We start from the raw sequence: 19,388 nt of genomic DNA, 5'->3' as shown, positions 1-19,388 counted from the left end.
CCGTGACTGCCCACCTTTTTTGATCCACAAGTTTTCCAGAGAGAGCAGAATGCATTGCCCCCTCTCTGATTTGGCTTCCTGACAACACAAAGTGATGACATGGCTTTGGCATGAAGCCAGGGCCAAGTGACCATCATGCTTCCTGCTCTCACTCTGGAAACTTGTGGATTTAAAACATCAGCCAGGGAGCATGGAGTGCAGTTCTTACAGCTCAGACCACAAAACAAGTGGCATTGGTGGAAAAAGTTGAGGAAGCAGTTTTGAGAAACTTTCCCACCTTGCAATCTCTCCTTTTCCTGCTCTAAAATGTTATGTGATGAACTTCTGTCTCATTATAAGAATTATAAGTTGCTTTTAATTAGCCCTAAACATGCTATTTCAATTTTTTTTTACTTCATCAAATCTTCTCATTGTTTTGATTGTCCTAGGTAATGCCAGCCCTCGCTTCATTCGATGTACCACATACTGCTTTCCTTCATCTTCAGATCTGGCGAAACAGGCTCAGATTCCGTTAGCTGCTATCATCAAACCGTTTGCCAATGTTCCATCAAATGAGGTAAAAGAATAAAACTGAAGCTCTGAGAGGAAATGTTTTTGTTCACAAGTTAAGGTTTTCAATGGCTTTGAATTCAGCTGGGATTGACCCTTGGTCTGGGGGAATGATCATCCTTTGACAGGAAAGAACAATCTGTGTGGAGAAAGTATCTATGAAACTGGGCCTCTTGTTTTACAAATTTTAAGTTCATGGCATCATCAAGGAGGATCTGTTGAATTCTTGTAACCTATTATCACAATAAATGTCTTGAGATGCAATTGTCAAGGAGAGCCATCTTTGAACTTTAACAGGATCTTATTTATTTATACTTATTCAAAGATATAAGAAAATGCATACCCATTACAATGTGTCTTTTTATAATATACTAAGATGAAACAACTACTTAGTCTATAAGAGAACAAAGTCAGAAGGAAGAAAAGATGAGGAAAATAGAAAAGATTCTATGGCCTTGATGTTTAGATATAATAGGGAGAATACTTTCAAACTGCATGAACGAAGCTACACGGACAGTTTTATCCTGACTTGTTCTTGCTAAACCATAGTTTTTATCTCTAACCACTGGTCATGTTGACTGTAGCTTATGATGGTTGTAGTCCAACAACATCTAGAAGGCACCATGTTGGGGAAACCTGATTTAAATAAACCTCAGTTTCCTAAGTTTAGTCTTCTTGATGAAATTATCATTTCCTGCTACGTGAATGAGCCTGCATGAGCCTTGGGTTCCCTCCTCTTCTCATTTACAAACCACAAGAGAAGATTAAAAGCATCTACTTCTGATCTTTAACCTGAGGGGTTTGGCAAGTGTGAAGAGCTGTTTCAGATGCTATCAGTTTTCTATATAGTCCATGTACATGAATTTTCCACATGTGAACCATTAAGAGACTTTGATCTGTAATTTCTTGGCTCTTCACACACAAATTCTAAAAGTTGTTTTTTTTTAATTGAATGATGTATTGATGAATATTTAGATAAAGACGTCCACACAGAACACTTGTGGATCCAGGCTGTTCTGTTCATTTCAAATAAAGTGATTTGGGGTTCAACTGAAATAAACATTACAGATCTCCATGTTTATCAGAACTCCATACAAAAAACAACAGCATTGGATTGTGGCAACCATCTTATGGATCCAATTTTGGGTGTACAAGGATGTGTTGGGTGTGAAGAATTCTCTGAAGAAATAATTTCTACTCAAACACTTATAACTATATTGCTGTCTGTAGTTCTGTATTTCAGAACCTTGTCTATACAGATTCCTTCTATATTCATCAACAGAATTTCTTTTCGTTTTCCTCGCTCCAATAGGGATGACCTATCAGGGGTATTTATAGGGTATTTCTTTGAGAATACGATATCATTGTTTGACAGAATATATTTTTAGCCGACCACTGCTTTAGCAACAGACTATAAAAATAAAAGCCAGCAGCTATCATGCTAGGCCAGGCGTTCTGCAAGTTTGTTTTGGAGATGTATGACTATTTGCCAAGCCTGGATAAACCAGATGATCTTTGTTTAACATTTTATGTTACTTGCCACTAATATTATCTTGGATAGAGGTAACATTCTACAAATTCAAAAATCTTATTCCAACTCCAGATAATATATGTATGTTTGTTTAAAATGTCTAAAAAGAGCTTGGATTGCTAGCAAATGATCCCCCCCCCCACCCGTGATCTTATTACAATTGGTAAAATGTACTTTGGCAGGAGACACTGGTAAGTTGAAAGTTAAGTGGGTATTGTTATTGGTTTTCATGTTTATTATGTGTACCACCTGGGACATTTAGGGTGTGGATTACATATAAGTAACATAAACATATTGCTATAGATTAGATTTCATTATTTGTGTAAGATTTCTCTAATAGAGGATGCAATTTCAAAAGTGGGAAGTAAATAGAATAAGAGAAGGTCTTGGAACTTAAGTGGTTCATAGTGTAAATTGTCATAAGCCCCAGTACCTGTTACATACTGCGGGTTTCACTAGCATAATACCAGAGTTTGAAGAGACATAGCATTCTGTAGCTGAGGCTGGTCTGAACAGTGCAGTGATCTTTGAAAGCACCCCATTTCATAGGATTTTCCACTCCTATTCTGACCTTTACTCCCATACCTATTAGCATTTAGTAGTCCAGACCTTTCAGATTACTGATGGCAGAGAATCAAGACTCTTGGCTGTAGTTTGTCTGTTTTTCAGACACTGTATTTTCATAGGTTTCTTTGAAAACATGGGGGATTGCCTATCTGGGTTTTCTCAAAGCTGACCCCCTTTTTTTCTCTTGATGATGGAGAAATCATTTTGTGTGATTGCAGAATCAGAACTAAAAAGAAAGCTGCTGTCATCTTTTTTTTATTTTATTTCCAAATTCATCTAGAAATTGCTTGATAGAGGCAGAATGTGAGTGGCATGGAATTGCACCAAACATGGTTTTCTTTTGCAATGGGTCACAGAAATATGTCTATGCTTTGGATGTACTTTGAGAGGTAAGAATCTAGACTCAACCTGCACATGTTTAACTCCTAGATGTAGACTCCAGTTAAAAGTTTCATCCAATATGTGAACCAGGATGAGTCAGGATGTGGTGGAGGAAGCAGTTGCTGCTATTATTATTATTATTATTATTATTATTATTATTATTATGACGCAGGTGGCGCTGTGGTCTAAACCACAGAGCCTAGGGCTTGCCGATCAGAAGGTTGGCAGTTCGAATCCCCATGACGGGGTGAGCTCCCGTTGCTCGGTCCCACCTCCTGCCAACCTAGCAGTTCGGAAGCACGTCAAAGTGCAAGTAGATAAATAGATACCTCTCCGTCGTGAAGGTAAATGGCATTTCCATGCGCTGCTCTGGTTCACCAGAAGCAGCTTAGTCATGCTGGCCACATGACCCGGGAAAACTGTCTGTGGACAAACATCGTCTCCCTCGTTGTGTGTACAGACCTTCACTCGATGGCCTTTGCTTATATACAGAGCTGCTAAACTTGCAACAGGAAGGAAATTTTTGTGGTGGAAAGTTGATCATATTAGCGACAAACCTCAGTATTTATTTTGTGGTTGTTCTTTTTCATTTTTGTGTGCCAGGACTTTCTACAGTGCACTTGCTCTCTGTTTCTAGTGCACTGTGGCTCATCTGAATTGCCTATGTCGATTGATGGTTGGAAGGCCTTGCATCTGAGTGCTGAACTAAATAGCACTTTGGAAATCCTGGTTCTGTTATCTTTGAGCTGGTCAAGATCTTGTTTCATGTCTGAATCTAAAGAAAGTAAATGCATGCAGGCCAGGTTTTAGCCCTCTTTCGGGTAAAATGAGGTAAGGGCTGTGGTCTTAGTCACAAGGACAGGCTTTACCATTGGGCAGAATGAGCTAGTCGTATTAGGCAGTGGATGCTGGGGGCACAGAGTGGCAGTGTGGTGTTGGACAACAGAACTGTCCGCTGTGCAACCTGCTCTAAATTCCCTAACCTAGTCACTAAAGTGGGGGGGGGGGGGAGCACCTCACTGCTGCTCCACCCTATCCTGGTAAGTTGCAGACACCACCAGTGACAGGAAGACAGCTCTGCCCCACCACTGGCTGCATCAAATGTGTACAGTATTCAGTATTTCAATTCAGCTGTACAGTTCTATTTAAGGAATCATTGAATGGCCAAGTGTCAAAACTAACCTAAAGGTAGCAATTGCAATTCTGTGCCAGGGGAAAGCTAGTTGACAAAAGGTCTTGCTTCCCACTCAGCAAATACAGAACAGGCCATTTGTTTGTTTTTTGCTCTGGCAATTATATGACAATGTTTTTGTGGGGGTTTTTTTGTCCTCTATTTTAGTGGGCTCGTCTGCACCTCCATTTGCCCTACCTCTTTTCCCCAGGAAAACCCGCAGTTTGCATCTGGATTGGAACATACGGCAGTCAGGTTTTCTGAGGATTGCTGTTTATTCCAGTTCAGCGGTAAACAGCATATTTTCCAGGGGAAATCTGTGTGGCTAACACAAAATCTCTTGGACCTGTGCCTAGGAAGCAAGAGACAAGCAGAAAACCACTTAGATCCCTGTTTTAGAGGCACAGGACAAGGAGAAGTATGGACGAGTCCATATTCTGAAATGGAAACTGTTCCCCTCTTTTGCTGCCAAAATGGATCATAAGAGCAGTCATAAATTAAAGAGTGTAAACCCTGCTCCAAGCCTTGAGGGACCTTGCACATTTTACAAAGCTGAATCGGAGGAAGATTTAAGGCACTGGTTTTCAAGAAATCATACAAAGTTTTATGGAGTTTACATGTGCAAAGGAAATATCTCCTTAACTGACTTTACATAAGCACATTTCTATTTCAAACGCCCTACTTCTCAGCATTTTGAGGGTGATGTTTCATTTAAAGATTAATTTCCATGGAACTGAAGGAGCCTTCCTGGGAAATAACTAGGTAGTTGTCTGGGTTGCTGTTGTTGTTTTTATTCAGGCCCAAATGATTCTCTCCTTCCCACTGGTTAATGTTGAACATAATTCACCAGTCCTGCTCTGCATAGGCTTCTGCTTCTTAATTTTGATTTATTTATGATAAAATATGAAGTTGACACTTTAGATCTGCAAAGTGATCAACACTTCCTGTTGCGTGTTGAGGTTCCCATGCCACCCCCCAAAATAATTCACACATCACACATAAATTTTTGTTTATGGTTTTTTGGCATAATTTTGGCCACAACTTTATTCAAAATACAAAAATGTGAGTGGTTGCTTAGGCATTGGTTATGACTATCTGTCCTTGCCCCAGGAACAGAACTGACTTCTGGATTCCAGCAGAAGCCAGTGTGGGAAACAATTATTGGGTGAGAAATGAAGCTGGGCCTCAGTCCCTCACTTCTCACCCGCATGTTCCTGTGGGGCTTGCACAGCCCAAGTCCGATGCCAGGGACAAGGACGAAAAGAATGGCAAGCCCCTGGATTCCTTTAACGGAATTCCCTTTCCGCAACACCATTGGAGGGGTAGGCACTTACCCCTCCACCAACCAATTTTAACCAATGCCTAACCGCCAACCTTACAAGTTGTGACGATTTGCTACGCAGTAGGCAAAAACCAAATGGCACCAGCCAATCAGCCAGATGGCAAAATTCCTACCAGGCCCCTGCACCAAGGCAGATGACCCCATGACAGGCATAGCAAGGTCAAGCAAACGAAACCCCCCCCTCCATTACAGGGAGAGTGGGTGGGTGATCCGGTGCAAACAGCCAAGAGGACGCCCAAAGTTGGGCATCCAGCATTTAAAACCTCTGACCCCACCTCCAAATTTGGCAACATTCAATTCTCCCCAGTGACCCAATTAACCATTTCGCTGCCTGGGTTCTTCGCCAAAATCCGCCCAGCAACAATGGGGTGGCTTGTATCCCCAACCGCAACACATGCTCTCTCCTACGGAGAACATGCTTTCTCAGACACTTTGCTGTATATCTAGTCACTAATCCTGTTTTCCTAATGGGAGAAGAGAGAATGAGTTTGTTATATGATAGAACAGAATTTTGAATCTATGAACCCCACTTTCAGTATGAAAATACTATTTTGGGGACCATATATGCAGGGCTGGTGCTATCATTAGGCCAACTAGGCAGCTGCCTATGGCCCAGACCTCAGAGGGAGCACTACTGACCTTTGAGAGGCACAGATTTATACAGATAAGTTTTGTTATATCTTATAAATTTCTGATAATATTTTACTTATATTTTTTCTACAAGACATCTGTTTTTGAAAACTGAAGTTAGCAATTTGGGGTGTGTGTAATTAGTTAGCCTTACTGCACGTATGTCCCATTATAGGCATAGGAATTATTTCCTGAATGTGTTTAAAGCATCAAGAAAACCAAATTAATTTTGGGCTCTTTTGCTGGGCAGGCTTGAAGGATGCAAAGAATGAAGGGTACAGAATAAACTTTTAGTTAACAGAAAATATCCTTTATTTTATGCCAGTGGGAAACAAACAGTGATGGTGCTTGGAGCAGAAATTAGAAACTTGCAGATTTTCTCAGAACCCTTGTGTAATGGTTTGTACAAAATCACAGATACATGGTATTCTGTTAGTTCTATATGGACGGCTGCAAATATCAGTAATCCAGCCACATCAGTTCAGCCCTGAGTGAAAGCCATGGAAGGCAAAGGCTTGGTATGGAAGCAGAGGCTTTGTTGTAAATTGTTGTCATGACCTTCTGATAACAAAGTTAAAACTATAACTCTCTTATTAAAGTAGCAATTACCCATCAGTTATGCATACAAGCTTTGTTCAATTTCTTTCCTTTCAGTTCCTGCATTCTGATTGCTTCTGTTCACTGACATTTTGGAGACATGTTGTCTAAGTACAGTTTCTTGATTATCATCACGCATTCCATTTCATGTTTCTGCTTCCATCATTGGTTAATCCTGACTACTGACCTTCCCTTGATAAACAGTGTGGCCTATCATCCAAATAACAGTTCAGCACTTCAAAGCTGAGAAGTAGTTGCATGTACTTTGTCTTGTTAATTCAGGCACTCACCCCTTGGACTCCACAATCACTAGAATTTGTGGTATTCTACTCTGCTGTCAATACCAAGCACATCATACATTTGTAAGAATGTGTGTGTGTGTGTGAGAGAGAGAGAGAGAGAGAGAGAGGGAGAGAGAGAGAGAACTACACAGAATTACAAAAATAAAAACGTCGCCTTGTGAAGATGTACACATATAAGATATTGTGGAAAGCAGAGGACATGGCCTATTTTAATTCTTTTTTGAAAATGGACTTTGTATTTGTTAATCATGCATTGTACAATGCATTTGCAATATCTACTTAAAGAAAAGTTGTAATACTAGAATATTGTTAATGACTTTATTACATGTATTCCCTGCTGTGTCATAGTACAACCAATTGTTGGTTCAATGCATTGTCTCATCCCATTAGCTAAAAATAGCCAGATCCAGATGATTTTGAAGGTTTTAGTTGCATGGATCTTAAAAAATGACAAATTTTGCATAATTACATAGCCGTGTAACTTCTAAAAAAAAATACTGAAGGTCACTCACATCTGGCTTATGGCGCCAATTCTATAGATGCCACAATCCCAATTAAAATGGTGTCTTTGACAATGGAATGTGGTAATAAACCTTCAGTTTCATGCATTGGCCAATGTTGTCTTGGTTCCCTTGGCTTTGTTCAGTGGATTTAACGTAAAAGGGTTTTATTTGCCTTTTTGATTTCATGCTATGCCGGTGACATAGAAAGTGACATTATCACTTGACATCTGTGAACATGTTGACCGCCCAGGCATGCCTCTGTTACTTCTTACCTCAAATGATGGATGTGAGGAAAATTTGTGTTGGTTGTTCTTCGGATGGGGTCATCTTTGTCTTAACAGCATTCACACATTATTAAGTTGCAACATACAATAAGAAAATCTTTGACCACTAAGGCAGCTTTCACCAGAATCACTTCATTAATTTATAAATGTCACATGTATGATGATGTCACTCTGACCAATGCTACCATATTCTAAGAACATAAGAGCCTGCTGGATCAGTCCAATGGCCTATCTAGTTCAGGATCCTATTCTCCCAGTGGCCACACACATGCCCATGGGAAGCCCATAAGCAGAAGTCAAATGCAAAAGTACTATCCCCTCCTGCAGTTTCTAGCAGCTGGTATTCAAAACCACACAGTCTCCAATGAGAAGCCAGAGGAATAGCCATCATGGCTAGTAGCCATTGATAGCCTTTATCTCTATGAATATATCTAAACTTCTTCTAGTCATCCAAGTTGTTGGCTTCAGTTCCTTTTCTTAATGGAATTTGCCTTTCTCACAGCTGCTGAGCACTGGGTTGACATCTTCATCAAGCTAGCTACTTTGATCCCAATGTTTTGTTCCTCGTCAGCCATTGCCAGTTCAGACCCCACTGTGTGTATATGTGAAATTAAGGGGAGTTTGCCACAATATGCTACTGCTGCTACTACTGTTTTAATAGCCCTGAACAATTTAGAAACACCAGCAAGCCTCCACACCTTACTGCTTACTCCTAACCCTAGATCATTTATGAATACGTTAAAAAACATGGGTCTCAATATCAACCCTTGGGGACTCCGCTTTCTATATTCCTTCATTGAGAGAACTAGCCATTTATTCCTTTGTTTTGCATCCTGTTAAGTAACCAGTTTCTGATCCATGAAAGGACCTTTCCCTTTATCCTATGACTGCTAAGCTTACTCAAGAGTCTTTGGTACTTTTTTCAAAGCTCTTTGAAAGTCCAAGTACACTGTGCCAACAAGTTTACCTCTATCTATATGGTTGTTAACACTTTCAAATAACTGGAGACTGGAATTACTCTTGAGGAAGCCATGCTGGTTCTGCTTCAGCCAGGCTTGTTCTTCTGTGCTTCATTATTTTATCTTTAACAACACTTTCCACCAGTTTTCCTGGAACTGACATTAAACTAACTAGACTGTAATTTCTATAATCCCTCCTGGATTTCTTTTTTAAAATTGGTGTTACTTTGGCCACTTTATAATAGTCTTCATATAAGAAGGCTGCTCTGAGGGACAAGTTACATACTTTAGTTAGAGAGCCTGAATTTCACATTTGAATTTGCTGAGAAATTTCAGGTGAATATAATCCAGACCTGTGCGATTTGCCGGTTTTTATTTTGCCTATTAGGCCTAGAATTTCCTCTCGTCACCACCATTTGCCTCAGATTTCTAAGGCAGAAGAGGCTGCGAATCCAAGTTTGATGGCCTTCATCTTATATGATACATGTAGGAACATTGCCACACAAATTGTTAACCAGAGCCATATATGCCTCATTCCTCCAGAGAATCCTGGAAACTGTAATTTGTGAAGGGTTCTTCAAATTGTAGCATTGCAAGGGATTATATGGTGGAAGCAATGTACTTTAAATGTATGGTGTGTCTGGAACCATAATTTGTTTTTAATGTTAATTAGATACAAAATTGTGTAAATAGCATCAGTTGTAAACGCACTTTAACTGTTCTAGGATAAGCATTTGTATACAATATAAATATGAGAAAAATTAGCAATACATGTCTAGCATTTTCCAATCTGATTAGGAAAAAAGTATCCTACTTTACTCTGGGGGCACTACGAATTTTACTGGTTGCTTAAGATTTAACAATAAGCACAAGCCCTCAATATCTCCTAGTACACAGTGCCACCTACAGAGAGTATGGTGGATTAAAAAGTGTGTGTTCCAAAATCTACACATCACTTTTATTCTCATAGGAGAATGAAATTATCTCCTCACCCCACCCCACCCCAGTATGAGTACAATGTTTGTACCGCATTTTAGTCAATTCAATAAGATATGTGTGCATTGTTATCAATTTACTAGGATGAGTGAAATGATAAACTTGCATACAAAATTGTTGCCTTTTTACTATAGGCTTAAAATTAATTTTAAATCTCATATGTAATCATCAAAAAAGAAGCTGCTGGCCATAGATCTGAATTCGTAGAAAACATTTTTTACAGGTTGTTGATTTTGTATTACTTGTGTTATCATTGGAAATATTGAAGCAAAAAGCCTTAGTTTAAAATCCAGAAGGGGATGACTTCAAGGAACCATAAACCTCAACCAAAATAATTGCTTCTAACAACCATGATAGTAATCTTACGTTGAGGAGTGTAGATTTAAAATGAATAGGACATTACTAGAGTAAGTGGTTTCCTAAAAACATGAAAGTTGAACGGTACTATTTTGGGGGTAACTAGATAATTCCTGCAATGAGTGGCATTTTAATCTTATTGCAGAGCAGCTTGCATGTATTTACACATTTAACCTAGTTTAAATGGGTGATGCTGTGGCAGCTCTGATTATATGATAGCACTCCCACCAACACACAAAAAAACCCTATTGCTTCTAGTTGTACTCTGGTTGCACTATAGAAAGACAGTGTGGGTGTTTCCTTTGAATGCCTGTATTCTAATTTAGTACTGCCGACATCTAAAAAAGGAAGAAACTGAATACAAAACTATTTAAAAACACACAGTGCTAATTTTGCCTCCTTAGGGACATAGCAAGAAAGGAAAGTGGGGCAACCCACTCCAAATATGATGATAAAAAACCAAGCTGATTTGTTTTCTTTTTACTAAACCTGTCTGTAGTAATAAATTGGATACAGGCAAGGGGAAAAAATATGTCTGCAAGTTCCTAACCTTAACCAACGACTTTTATGAGCATTCTTATTTGTATGTTGAGCCTTCTGGTTTCTGGAGACACTTTTAAGATGATGTGTTTATTACAGTTTCCCTTTTCACCTTTACAAGTTCACTGAGGTTCATTGTCCATTGCAAAGCAGTGTCCCAACAAGAAAATATGTATGGAAAAATACATATTTGCATGTATACGGAAATTAATGAAACAACCCTCATCACCTCTAACCAAACTATTTGCATGTTGGACACAATCCAGCACAAAATAAATACTTAACCTTGTCCAATACTGTCATACCAATTAGAAGTAAGGCTTGCTGAGTTTAGCGGAGCTTGTTCATAAGTAATTGTATGTAGGATTATAGACATAGGGTGAAATCTGTGTTCATATGCCAGTGGAACAGACATAGTTGGTGGATTGGATGCCCCGCCCCTGCTTGCAGTCCCCTGTGCTCCCATAAAATCTTCTCTGGAACATTGGGGGTGGGGGCTACTAAATATTGCTGTTGCAAACCTCTGCTCCATTCATTTCAAATTATTTATATCCTTATTAACTTCTGTTTCCATTCTGCCACTGAAATATATGAAGGCTATCCATCACGAATGATTGATTCCTTGTGCAATGGTTCAGAGACATAATATGTGTGACTCCCAATGCTGAAAAGGCAAACTTTCGTCAGTTTAAAAGAGGCTTGTTTTTTCAGCTTCAAAGAGCAATCCATATATACTATCTAATCTGGATTGTAGCATTGGTCTGGAAAAATTGCTCTTTGACATTTTATATCAAAGCCCAGAAATTCGTATTTCGCCAACAGACGTTTTACTGCTAAATTCCCATTACATGATCAAAACATTTCAATAGCCATTCTTCTTCTCCCACCCCAGAATGTATCTTTTACATAACAAAGTGTTAGGCATACTTTTTGTTGGATTGTTCAACTTGGTTTACTGGTAACAGGTTTTGTTTTCAAAAATGAAGAAATATTCATTGTAGTGTGACATTCTTGGTGAATTGTAATATCGAAGTAGCATTTTAAAACAGGGGTAGCCAACATGTTCTCTGGATGTTGGACTATAATTCCCATCATTATTGATCTTGGCTGTGCTCTCTGGAGCCTATGAGAGTTGGAGCCCAACAACATATGAAAGGAAGCTCTTCTGTTTTAAAACTTTGTTAGAGGAGATAGTTTTTGGAACACATGCAATCATATTTTGCAAAAAGGTTTTTGGGAAGACTGAAAACTAATACTGGGAGAAATATTTATTGAAATGAATAACAAACTTGTACACAGTGTGAACTAGCAAAAATAAATTAGGCAAAGCATTCTCAACAGTAAAAGAAAGCAAATTAATTTTAAAAAACATACATTTTGTGTGGGCCATGCACATTTCTTAGAAGAGACCCTATAATTTCAATGGAACTTACTTCCAAGTATATATTATCACTCTTATCCTACACAATTATGTGGGGTTAGTGGCTTAAATGTTTGTTTACAGTAGGTATGATCCAGCCAAAGTTAAGCATTTTTAAATCCCACTTGTTTCAGTGGGAGAGATTTGTGCTTAATGCTGCCATTAAAATAAGGCAACCTTGAGTCGCACATGCTTAGCTAACTGTGTTGTTCCCTAGTAATTATACATAATGCTTCAGTAAACTTGATTAGTAATCTAGAACTTCTCCATTGTAAAGAGTTGGCATGCAATGATCTTAGATTTCCTTTCACTTGCTTCAGTTAAGTAACAGGAAAAATATAAGCATGGTTTGTGAATTAGTGAGAACCCAATTTTCTTCACACAGTCAGGATGTGAAGAAGATGTATTGATGAATCAACACTCTGGCTTGGCTCTAACATAAAAATCCTTGTTGAGAATGATCCATGTGCTCCTTTACCATTTCCCTTTCATACTCTCATTGCGCAGCAGGTTTTGGCAAAGAAATCCTGGTTTCTCAAACCACAGTTTCCCAGGCGATCCAAACTGAGAACTCAGCTACACAGCTGCAATGATAACGTTACAAATGTGTTATAAAAATGTGACACCAGATGACCCTGTGGATCTCAATGGCAGATTGCATTATATATTTTATAGCTGGGCTTTTTGTAGCATTTTCAAAGCATTTTTTTATATCTGTGTAGATCCAGCCTAAGAAACTGTGGTTTAAGGGCTACCTCCAAACAAGAATATGAAACCAGCAACAATTCCAAATTGATTGTTGCTTTGGTAGTTTAGTGATCTTGTTTAATCTGCAGCGAAGTGCTTTTTTTCATTCTCCGTAGACACCCCTTTATGTGGTAAATCATGGTGAAACAGGACCTATTCGATGCAACAGGTGCAAGGCTTATATGTGCCCCTTCATGCAGTTCATTGAGGGTGGAAGACGATATCAGTGTGGATTTTGTAACTGTGTGAACGATGGTAAGTAGTACTTATTTATTTTGAAATAATGGGAGCCATTTTCTAAGCAAATGTGAAATTAATTAGGTCTTTATTTTTATTTTTTAAAGTAAGTTTTTGAAGACTTTGTTTCATTTTCAGGCCAATCTGCATTGACTTGAAAGTCACATTAATTTAGATACCTAAGAAAGTAGGTGAGCCCAAGGTTGCATTCCAAAGTAAGGATCTGCATCTTGCTAAAACTACATGATGGATTTTAAAAATATATATACTAAATGCTTAACTTCATGTGAACCTGAATTGCTGAATGACTTGTACATCAGAATTTTTATATGTGGTCTTCATGCTCTTTTAGACCTAATTTTGCTATGGACTTTCCTTGTGTCATCCTGGATATCAGAATGGAATTACTTAACCATTTGATCCAGGAAAATGGATGTCACTGGGAAGAGCACAGAACAAAGCTCTTGTTTTCTCTAGCCTGAAAGCTGCGAAGAGTTAGAAATTCTTGCATTAAGAAAATTCTCCTTCCAGGATGCAATCATCTGGAATGGGAAAGGCATAGGCATTTTGGCATGCAGAATAAACTTTAAGAGCAAAACCTGCATTGAGCTTTTCACTGGCTTTCCCTAGGGAATGCATATGTATGCACTCCACAAGGATAATCAAACTGTTCTGAGAAAATGTACCTGAATCCTTTGTTCTGTAAAATAATATGGCTGCTGTAATGATTTACGTCTTGTCTGCGATTTCATTAGATTGAATAGGCATGCAGAGGAGGTTATGCCATTATATGAGATTATTTTCTGAGCAGGCTGAAAATGTGTTTCAAAGGCGGAAACATATTTTAACTGCCTAGAAAAGAGCAAATGTTTAGGTTGTTGCCTCCCTTTATGACAGAGGATTTTAATGGTTAAATCATCCATTAATTTTCCCGTGATGGGAGTTGCTTTGAACACAAGATGCCATGCCATATTTGTCCAAGTGCAGTTGCATGTGACTCATAAGTACGAGTTCCTGAGCTTTTGGCTGGTTCCCAAGACTTTGCCAGAATGAGTCTTTCGAGACGTTTGTATCTAGTTGGATTTCCTCAGCTGGATCAAAGTGGCAGCAGAGAGCTTTCCCTAATACAGTAATCTTTTCAACTCTGAAACATGAACCTCGAAAGACTTATGCCAACTCTTGTTTGTCTCAGACCTTAATCTGCAGAATGAAATAGAGAGAGAGGGCCGTCAGCATCATGGGCTGTTAACTCAGCATGAAGTTCTCACAAATGCCCACTATTTGCATAGCAATAAGCCACCAAATTATTATTTAAACTGATATTGCAGTAAAAATAGAATCATTTGCACTTTTGCAGGGCCTTTTCATCTGTATCCTTTCATGCACTGTAATTAAAGCTTCAAGTACTCATCATAAGCAGAGGGATTAAGAGAAAATTGTCCAGTCTTGCTGAATAGGTGACTGGCAACAGTGAGACACTAGTGAGTTGTTTTGCATCGGGGACTATGAGCGAAAATTGTAATGCAAACTTTTGTTTCAACGTTGGAGAAGGAAGGGCATTGGGAGTCTTAAAAGAGCCACCAAATAAGACTCATGTTTATCCTATTTATACCTGCCCTGGGATTGCAGAAGTATGAAAAAAGACACCGGGCTTTGTCCCTGGCTTGCGGAGCAAGGGCCCCAGGGTGTGTGTTTTATTGCTGCAATCTATTCTAAGCTGCCTTGGAGAACATTCAGTTGAAAAGGGGTGCATAAATATTTGAAGTAAATAAGCAATGAGCACCCTAACAGCTGAGCAAGGGCTTATCCACACAGTCACCCAAAATGTTTTCAACTTATTTTTAAGATTTTGTCATTTTCTTGTTCAGTAGTACTATGAGCTATCATGATATTCGTAATAGGCAGGGGAGTGGAGAAGGAGGTTGAACGTAATGCTATTTTCCATTCCTTGCCACCCACTTATATAAACTTAAACAAGATAAGTGCTTTGTTGAAAAGTCTGAATTAGCAAATTTCTAGCTCGTATTGCATTTGAAGCTGCCTTATATGGGGCCAGATTATGCATTCACATGGTAGTTTATTCCACTTTCATGATGCTACCCTATCTCTTAATTTCCACAATATATTTCCATGATGTAAAAGCCACTGCCACAACTATAGAGGAATATAGCACACACTCAGAGCCATCTGTGTGTTTAGCAAAAGGGGAGAAATCAGCTTCCTGTTTTTGTTTTTCTTTAGTTCCTCCATTCTATTTTCAACATCTGGATCACATTGGCAGAAGAATAGACCACTACGAAAGGCCAGAGTTATCTCTAGGATCATATGAATACATTGCTACTTTGGATTATTGCAAGGTAAGTCTGTTCAGCCTGGAAAACAGTTTGTAAACTTTGTGCTAAATCAAGGAGAACCCATTACATTTGTAAAACACACACACAAAAAATGAAAGAAAGAAAAGAAAGAGGAAGAGAAAGACTCACTTGCATGGATTATAGAGGGAGGAAAGAGCTCTGCAGATACTTATTAACTATTTGTTGAGGAATTAGGTGCCCTTTGATCAGTGAGGCTTACTACTAGGTAAATGTCCTTAGGGCTGGAGGCTTAATGTATACCCTCCAACATTTCTCCAAGAAAATAGGGACGTCCGAAGGAAAACTGGGACATTCCAGGTTCAAATAAGAAACCAGGACTGCTTCTGTAAATCTGGGACTGTTCCTGGGAAATAGGAAAACTTTGAGGGTCTGTTACTGGTTTAAGCGTAGTCTCTAGTTTTAGTCTGCACCAAAGTCAAGGTGATTATGTTGTTGTTTAGTTGTTTAGTCGTGTCCGACTCCTCATGACCCCATGGACCAGAGCACGCCAGGCACTCCTATCTTCCACTGCCTCCCGCAGTGATTATACCCAGTTCTAAATGCATTAGGTGAAATCCGAATAAAGTTAAATGCCACATAAGTTCACATTGATTTTAATATGGGTACTCATGGGCATCTGCTTGGCTATTGTGAGAATAGAATGCTGGACTAGATGAGCCTCTGACCTGATTTAAGTGGGACATAAAGTTGTTTACTGTTGCAAAAACTGTTATGTGTGCACAGTGCATACTCTGTAAGAGCATTTCCATTAATTTCAGTAAAGGCACTCTGTCCATACCCTTTCCTTTTGCAATTACAGAATGTGTCCCTCAGTTAAACTGGACATCCTGTACATTTCAAGGCAACTATCTGTACACGTACAAAATTGCACAGACCTCTCAGTCAGGTTGTATGGGGTTAAGCTATTTTCATTTTACACAAGGTTTTAATTTAACTGTTGACAGTCCCTTTTTACTGTTGACGCTCCACATTGTAAAGTCCTTCACTAGAATGGTACATTCATGATTTGGGGAGAGTGTATTGAATACAACAAAAGCATAATGATGTATTTCCCTCCTACATTGAAGGAAAACCACAATTTTTCTTTGCCTTATTGAATAACAGTGAGGATGAACAGCTAGAAAAACATTAACAAATAACAGCTGTTGAGTAGTGTTGCAATTCTTTGGAATGGATTTAATAAATGCAAAATTTTTGCTTTTTCAATAAATGTCTCACAAGAGTGCCAACTTAGCCCTGCAACCATGGGTGCCTGGAGCTGTGGGTGCCATGCAGTCGAATGGCCCTGGCACCAAAATTTGTGGATGCCTGGCCCCTTCATGGGGATTTTTGTGGGTGCCCTGGGAGTTGGTACCTGGGATGTGTCATGAATCTCTCCAAGGTCTTTTCATAAAGTGCTATAGAATTTACATACGGTATGAGAATGTTTGTCAGCCTGCTGCAAATGCAGAAACTGGAACAGCTTTTGAAAACCTCAGATCTCCACTTACATTGCTGTAGCTCACATATTTTACTGCCGGGTGTTGCTTTGGAGTCACTTGGAAGTGAATGAAAGGAAAATAAGGGTTGTTATGGCTAGCTTTTAAGTATGCTGACAAAAATCCTGCACTCGTTATCACCTTTGTTGCTGATATGTACTTCCATCTTACCATATCCATGATTAACCTGTGAATGTTTCTATGAACTTTAACAAGTAAATTATAGGCCAGGAAGTGACTTTCACAAAACACTTAACACGTGCAAGCGCTCAGGCTGATTGTTTGATAATGGAAATGTTAGGGGAGCCTCTTGTGTGTACATTCTGAAACCAGGAGTCTGCAGTGCTGGGGTTGGGGTGGAAAGTATGTTTCTTTATCATCTTTAGGTTCTTGGAGCAAAGATGAGACTGCAACTGATTGCAACGGATACCTGATATCTCAGTTGACTCTCATAAATTGCCTTGGCGCTGCGGCTTTCTTTAAAAGAGCTCTGAGAAACATTTGTGTCTGTTTCTTTGAGTATTTGCTTATACTTTACATTTCTAAAGTAATTAGTCTTCCAAAAATTGCTGAGCGTTGAATATAAATAGTGGAGGTATCGATGTATTTGATTAAAATTTGGGGGGGTGTATGTTATATGACGCTTCACAAAAGAAGCAGCAGCATGCAGAAATCTGTAGGTTTCTGCAGTAGTTGTGCCTCTTGGTTACATATATGACACTTGTTAAAGGATTAAAACTACCTGTTGAGGACCAGCCACATGTTGCATTAAATGGGTGCATGCATTTAATGTGCCTCATCTTACCATTACAAATAACAGGCAGATCAGAACCATAGTGCAGGGAGACATAGCCCTTTTTCTTTTTGTCATGGTCCCAGTGAGCATCTTCCCCACATTCACCAGCACTCTGAAGCTGCTTTTTCATCTGGGAAGCTGTCTCTTAGGGTGAAATTCTGTGTGTGTGTGTGTGAGAGAGAGAGAGAGAGAGAGAGAGAGAGATTTCAGTGGCACCACAGTGAAGGGGGGCCACCTATGTGTGCCGATCCCAGTGTCTCTTCCTCCCTGCCAACTTTGGTTTTTAAAAAAATAAAAACAAGATACACGCAATTACACGCATTTAACCTATTGTCTTCTTGGGGTTGTTCATCAGTAAATGCTGAAAATCTGAACTCTGTTTTCTCATTTCTCATCTGAAGGTATATATTTTTGAAGCTTTTAAATTGGATAAATAAAAGCTTCATATAGAAAGAAAGAAAGAAAGAAAGAGAAAGAAAGAGAGAAAGAAAGAAAGAAAGAAAGAATAGAAGATGAAAAATAAAAATGGGGAAGCTACTTGTTAAACACCTAGGTATAAATATTGTGCGAGGGGGGGAAATATTTGTCCAATTCTTAACAGCTTTACTGAAACACGACTTTTGTCAGTAAAAAACATTATCCTACGGCAGTGACTTACCTGTGCAAATAAATAAGCAAAATGACTGCCCAACAATTATTAGGGTAGTCTGTGGAAATATCTGAGTGGATTATGAATCTTTGGTAAGTATTTTTTTTTCCTGGTTTTTGTGGTTGATTTCTTTTCTTTCTTTTTATTGTAGAACAACAAGCCTCCACAGCCGCCAGCCTATATCTTCATGATTGATGTTTCCTACAATAACATAAAGAGTGGCCTTGTTAAACTTATCTGTGAGGAACTGAAGACTGTATTGGATAGACTTCCAAGGTAAAGACAACAGTAAACTTCTAGTATATTTAGCATCCTTGGTGAAGATGTAGTAACTGCCAGGTAAAAATTCTTTGGTGTTTGCATAGAATTTACTCCATGCTCTTTTTTTCCTTCTGGATATCACTTTCTTGGGGTTCCCAGTTTTGTTGGTTTGAAAGATTCTGCTCTTCATCAAGCACTGCAGCCATGACATGAATGGCACGGAATGTCTTGGTTTGCCTCCTCCTCCATGTTGTGACTGCAGACTCCATATGTACTCCATCCACTGGTTTTGCTGTGCTGTAGGAAGGTCAAACTCCTTCAGTTCTGTTCAGCTTGTTCAAATAATTAATGCCTTCCTGTGTCCCTCAAGAAGGCAAGCATTCCAATACTGTTTGAGATGCATGCTCTGTAGCATGTTTCAACAATGGCACGTGAGACAAGGGAGCCACAGTTAACCAGTGCATATTGATGTATCAGTGTCTACACTTCTCCCTTGTTGCGAGTGGGAAAACAAGCCAACTTTAAACCATGGCTTCAAACATTGGCTTGATTTGAAGCCACTAACCCTGGTTTCTGGGTTTTCTATGATTACATGTTGAATCTTTTGCCACTTGCACGTATCATTGGCTTATAGAACTAAATCAGGGTTTTTGGCTCTATGTTGTGTTCAAACGCTAGTGTTTAATTTGTATACATTGGGCTACAGTCGTACCTTG

The 19,388-nt window shown here is 39.0% G+C and overlaps 1 protein-coding gene across 1 annotated transcript in view; it reads left to right on the top strand.

Moving 5' to 3' along the window:
- SEC24D (SEC24 homolog D, COPII coat complex component) overlaps positions 1-19,388 on the top strand; it is a 59,532-nt gene that overhangs the window by 18,265 nt on the left and 21,879 nt on the right. The window contains exons 8-11 of the mRNA XM_083457207.1: positions 429-556; positions 12,993-13,131; positions 15,355-15,470; positions 18,563-18,687. Of these exons, the coding sequence (XP_083313333.1) occupies positions 429-556; positions 12,993-13,131; positions 15,355-15,470; positions 18,563-18,687 (508 nt within the window). The remainder of the gene's footprint in view (positions 1-428; positions 557-12,992; positions 13,132-15,354; positions 15,471-18,562; positions 18,688-19,388) is intronic.

Source organism: Podarcis tiliguerta, assembly GCF_965153285.1.
Source record: "Podarcis tiliguerta genome assembly, chromosome: 9".
Lineage (NCBI taxonomy): Eukaryota > Metazoa > Chordata > Lepidosauria > Squamata > Lacertidae > Podarcis > Podarcis tiliguerta.
This window is presented reverse-complemented; position numbering and strand designations above follow the sequence as displayed.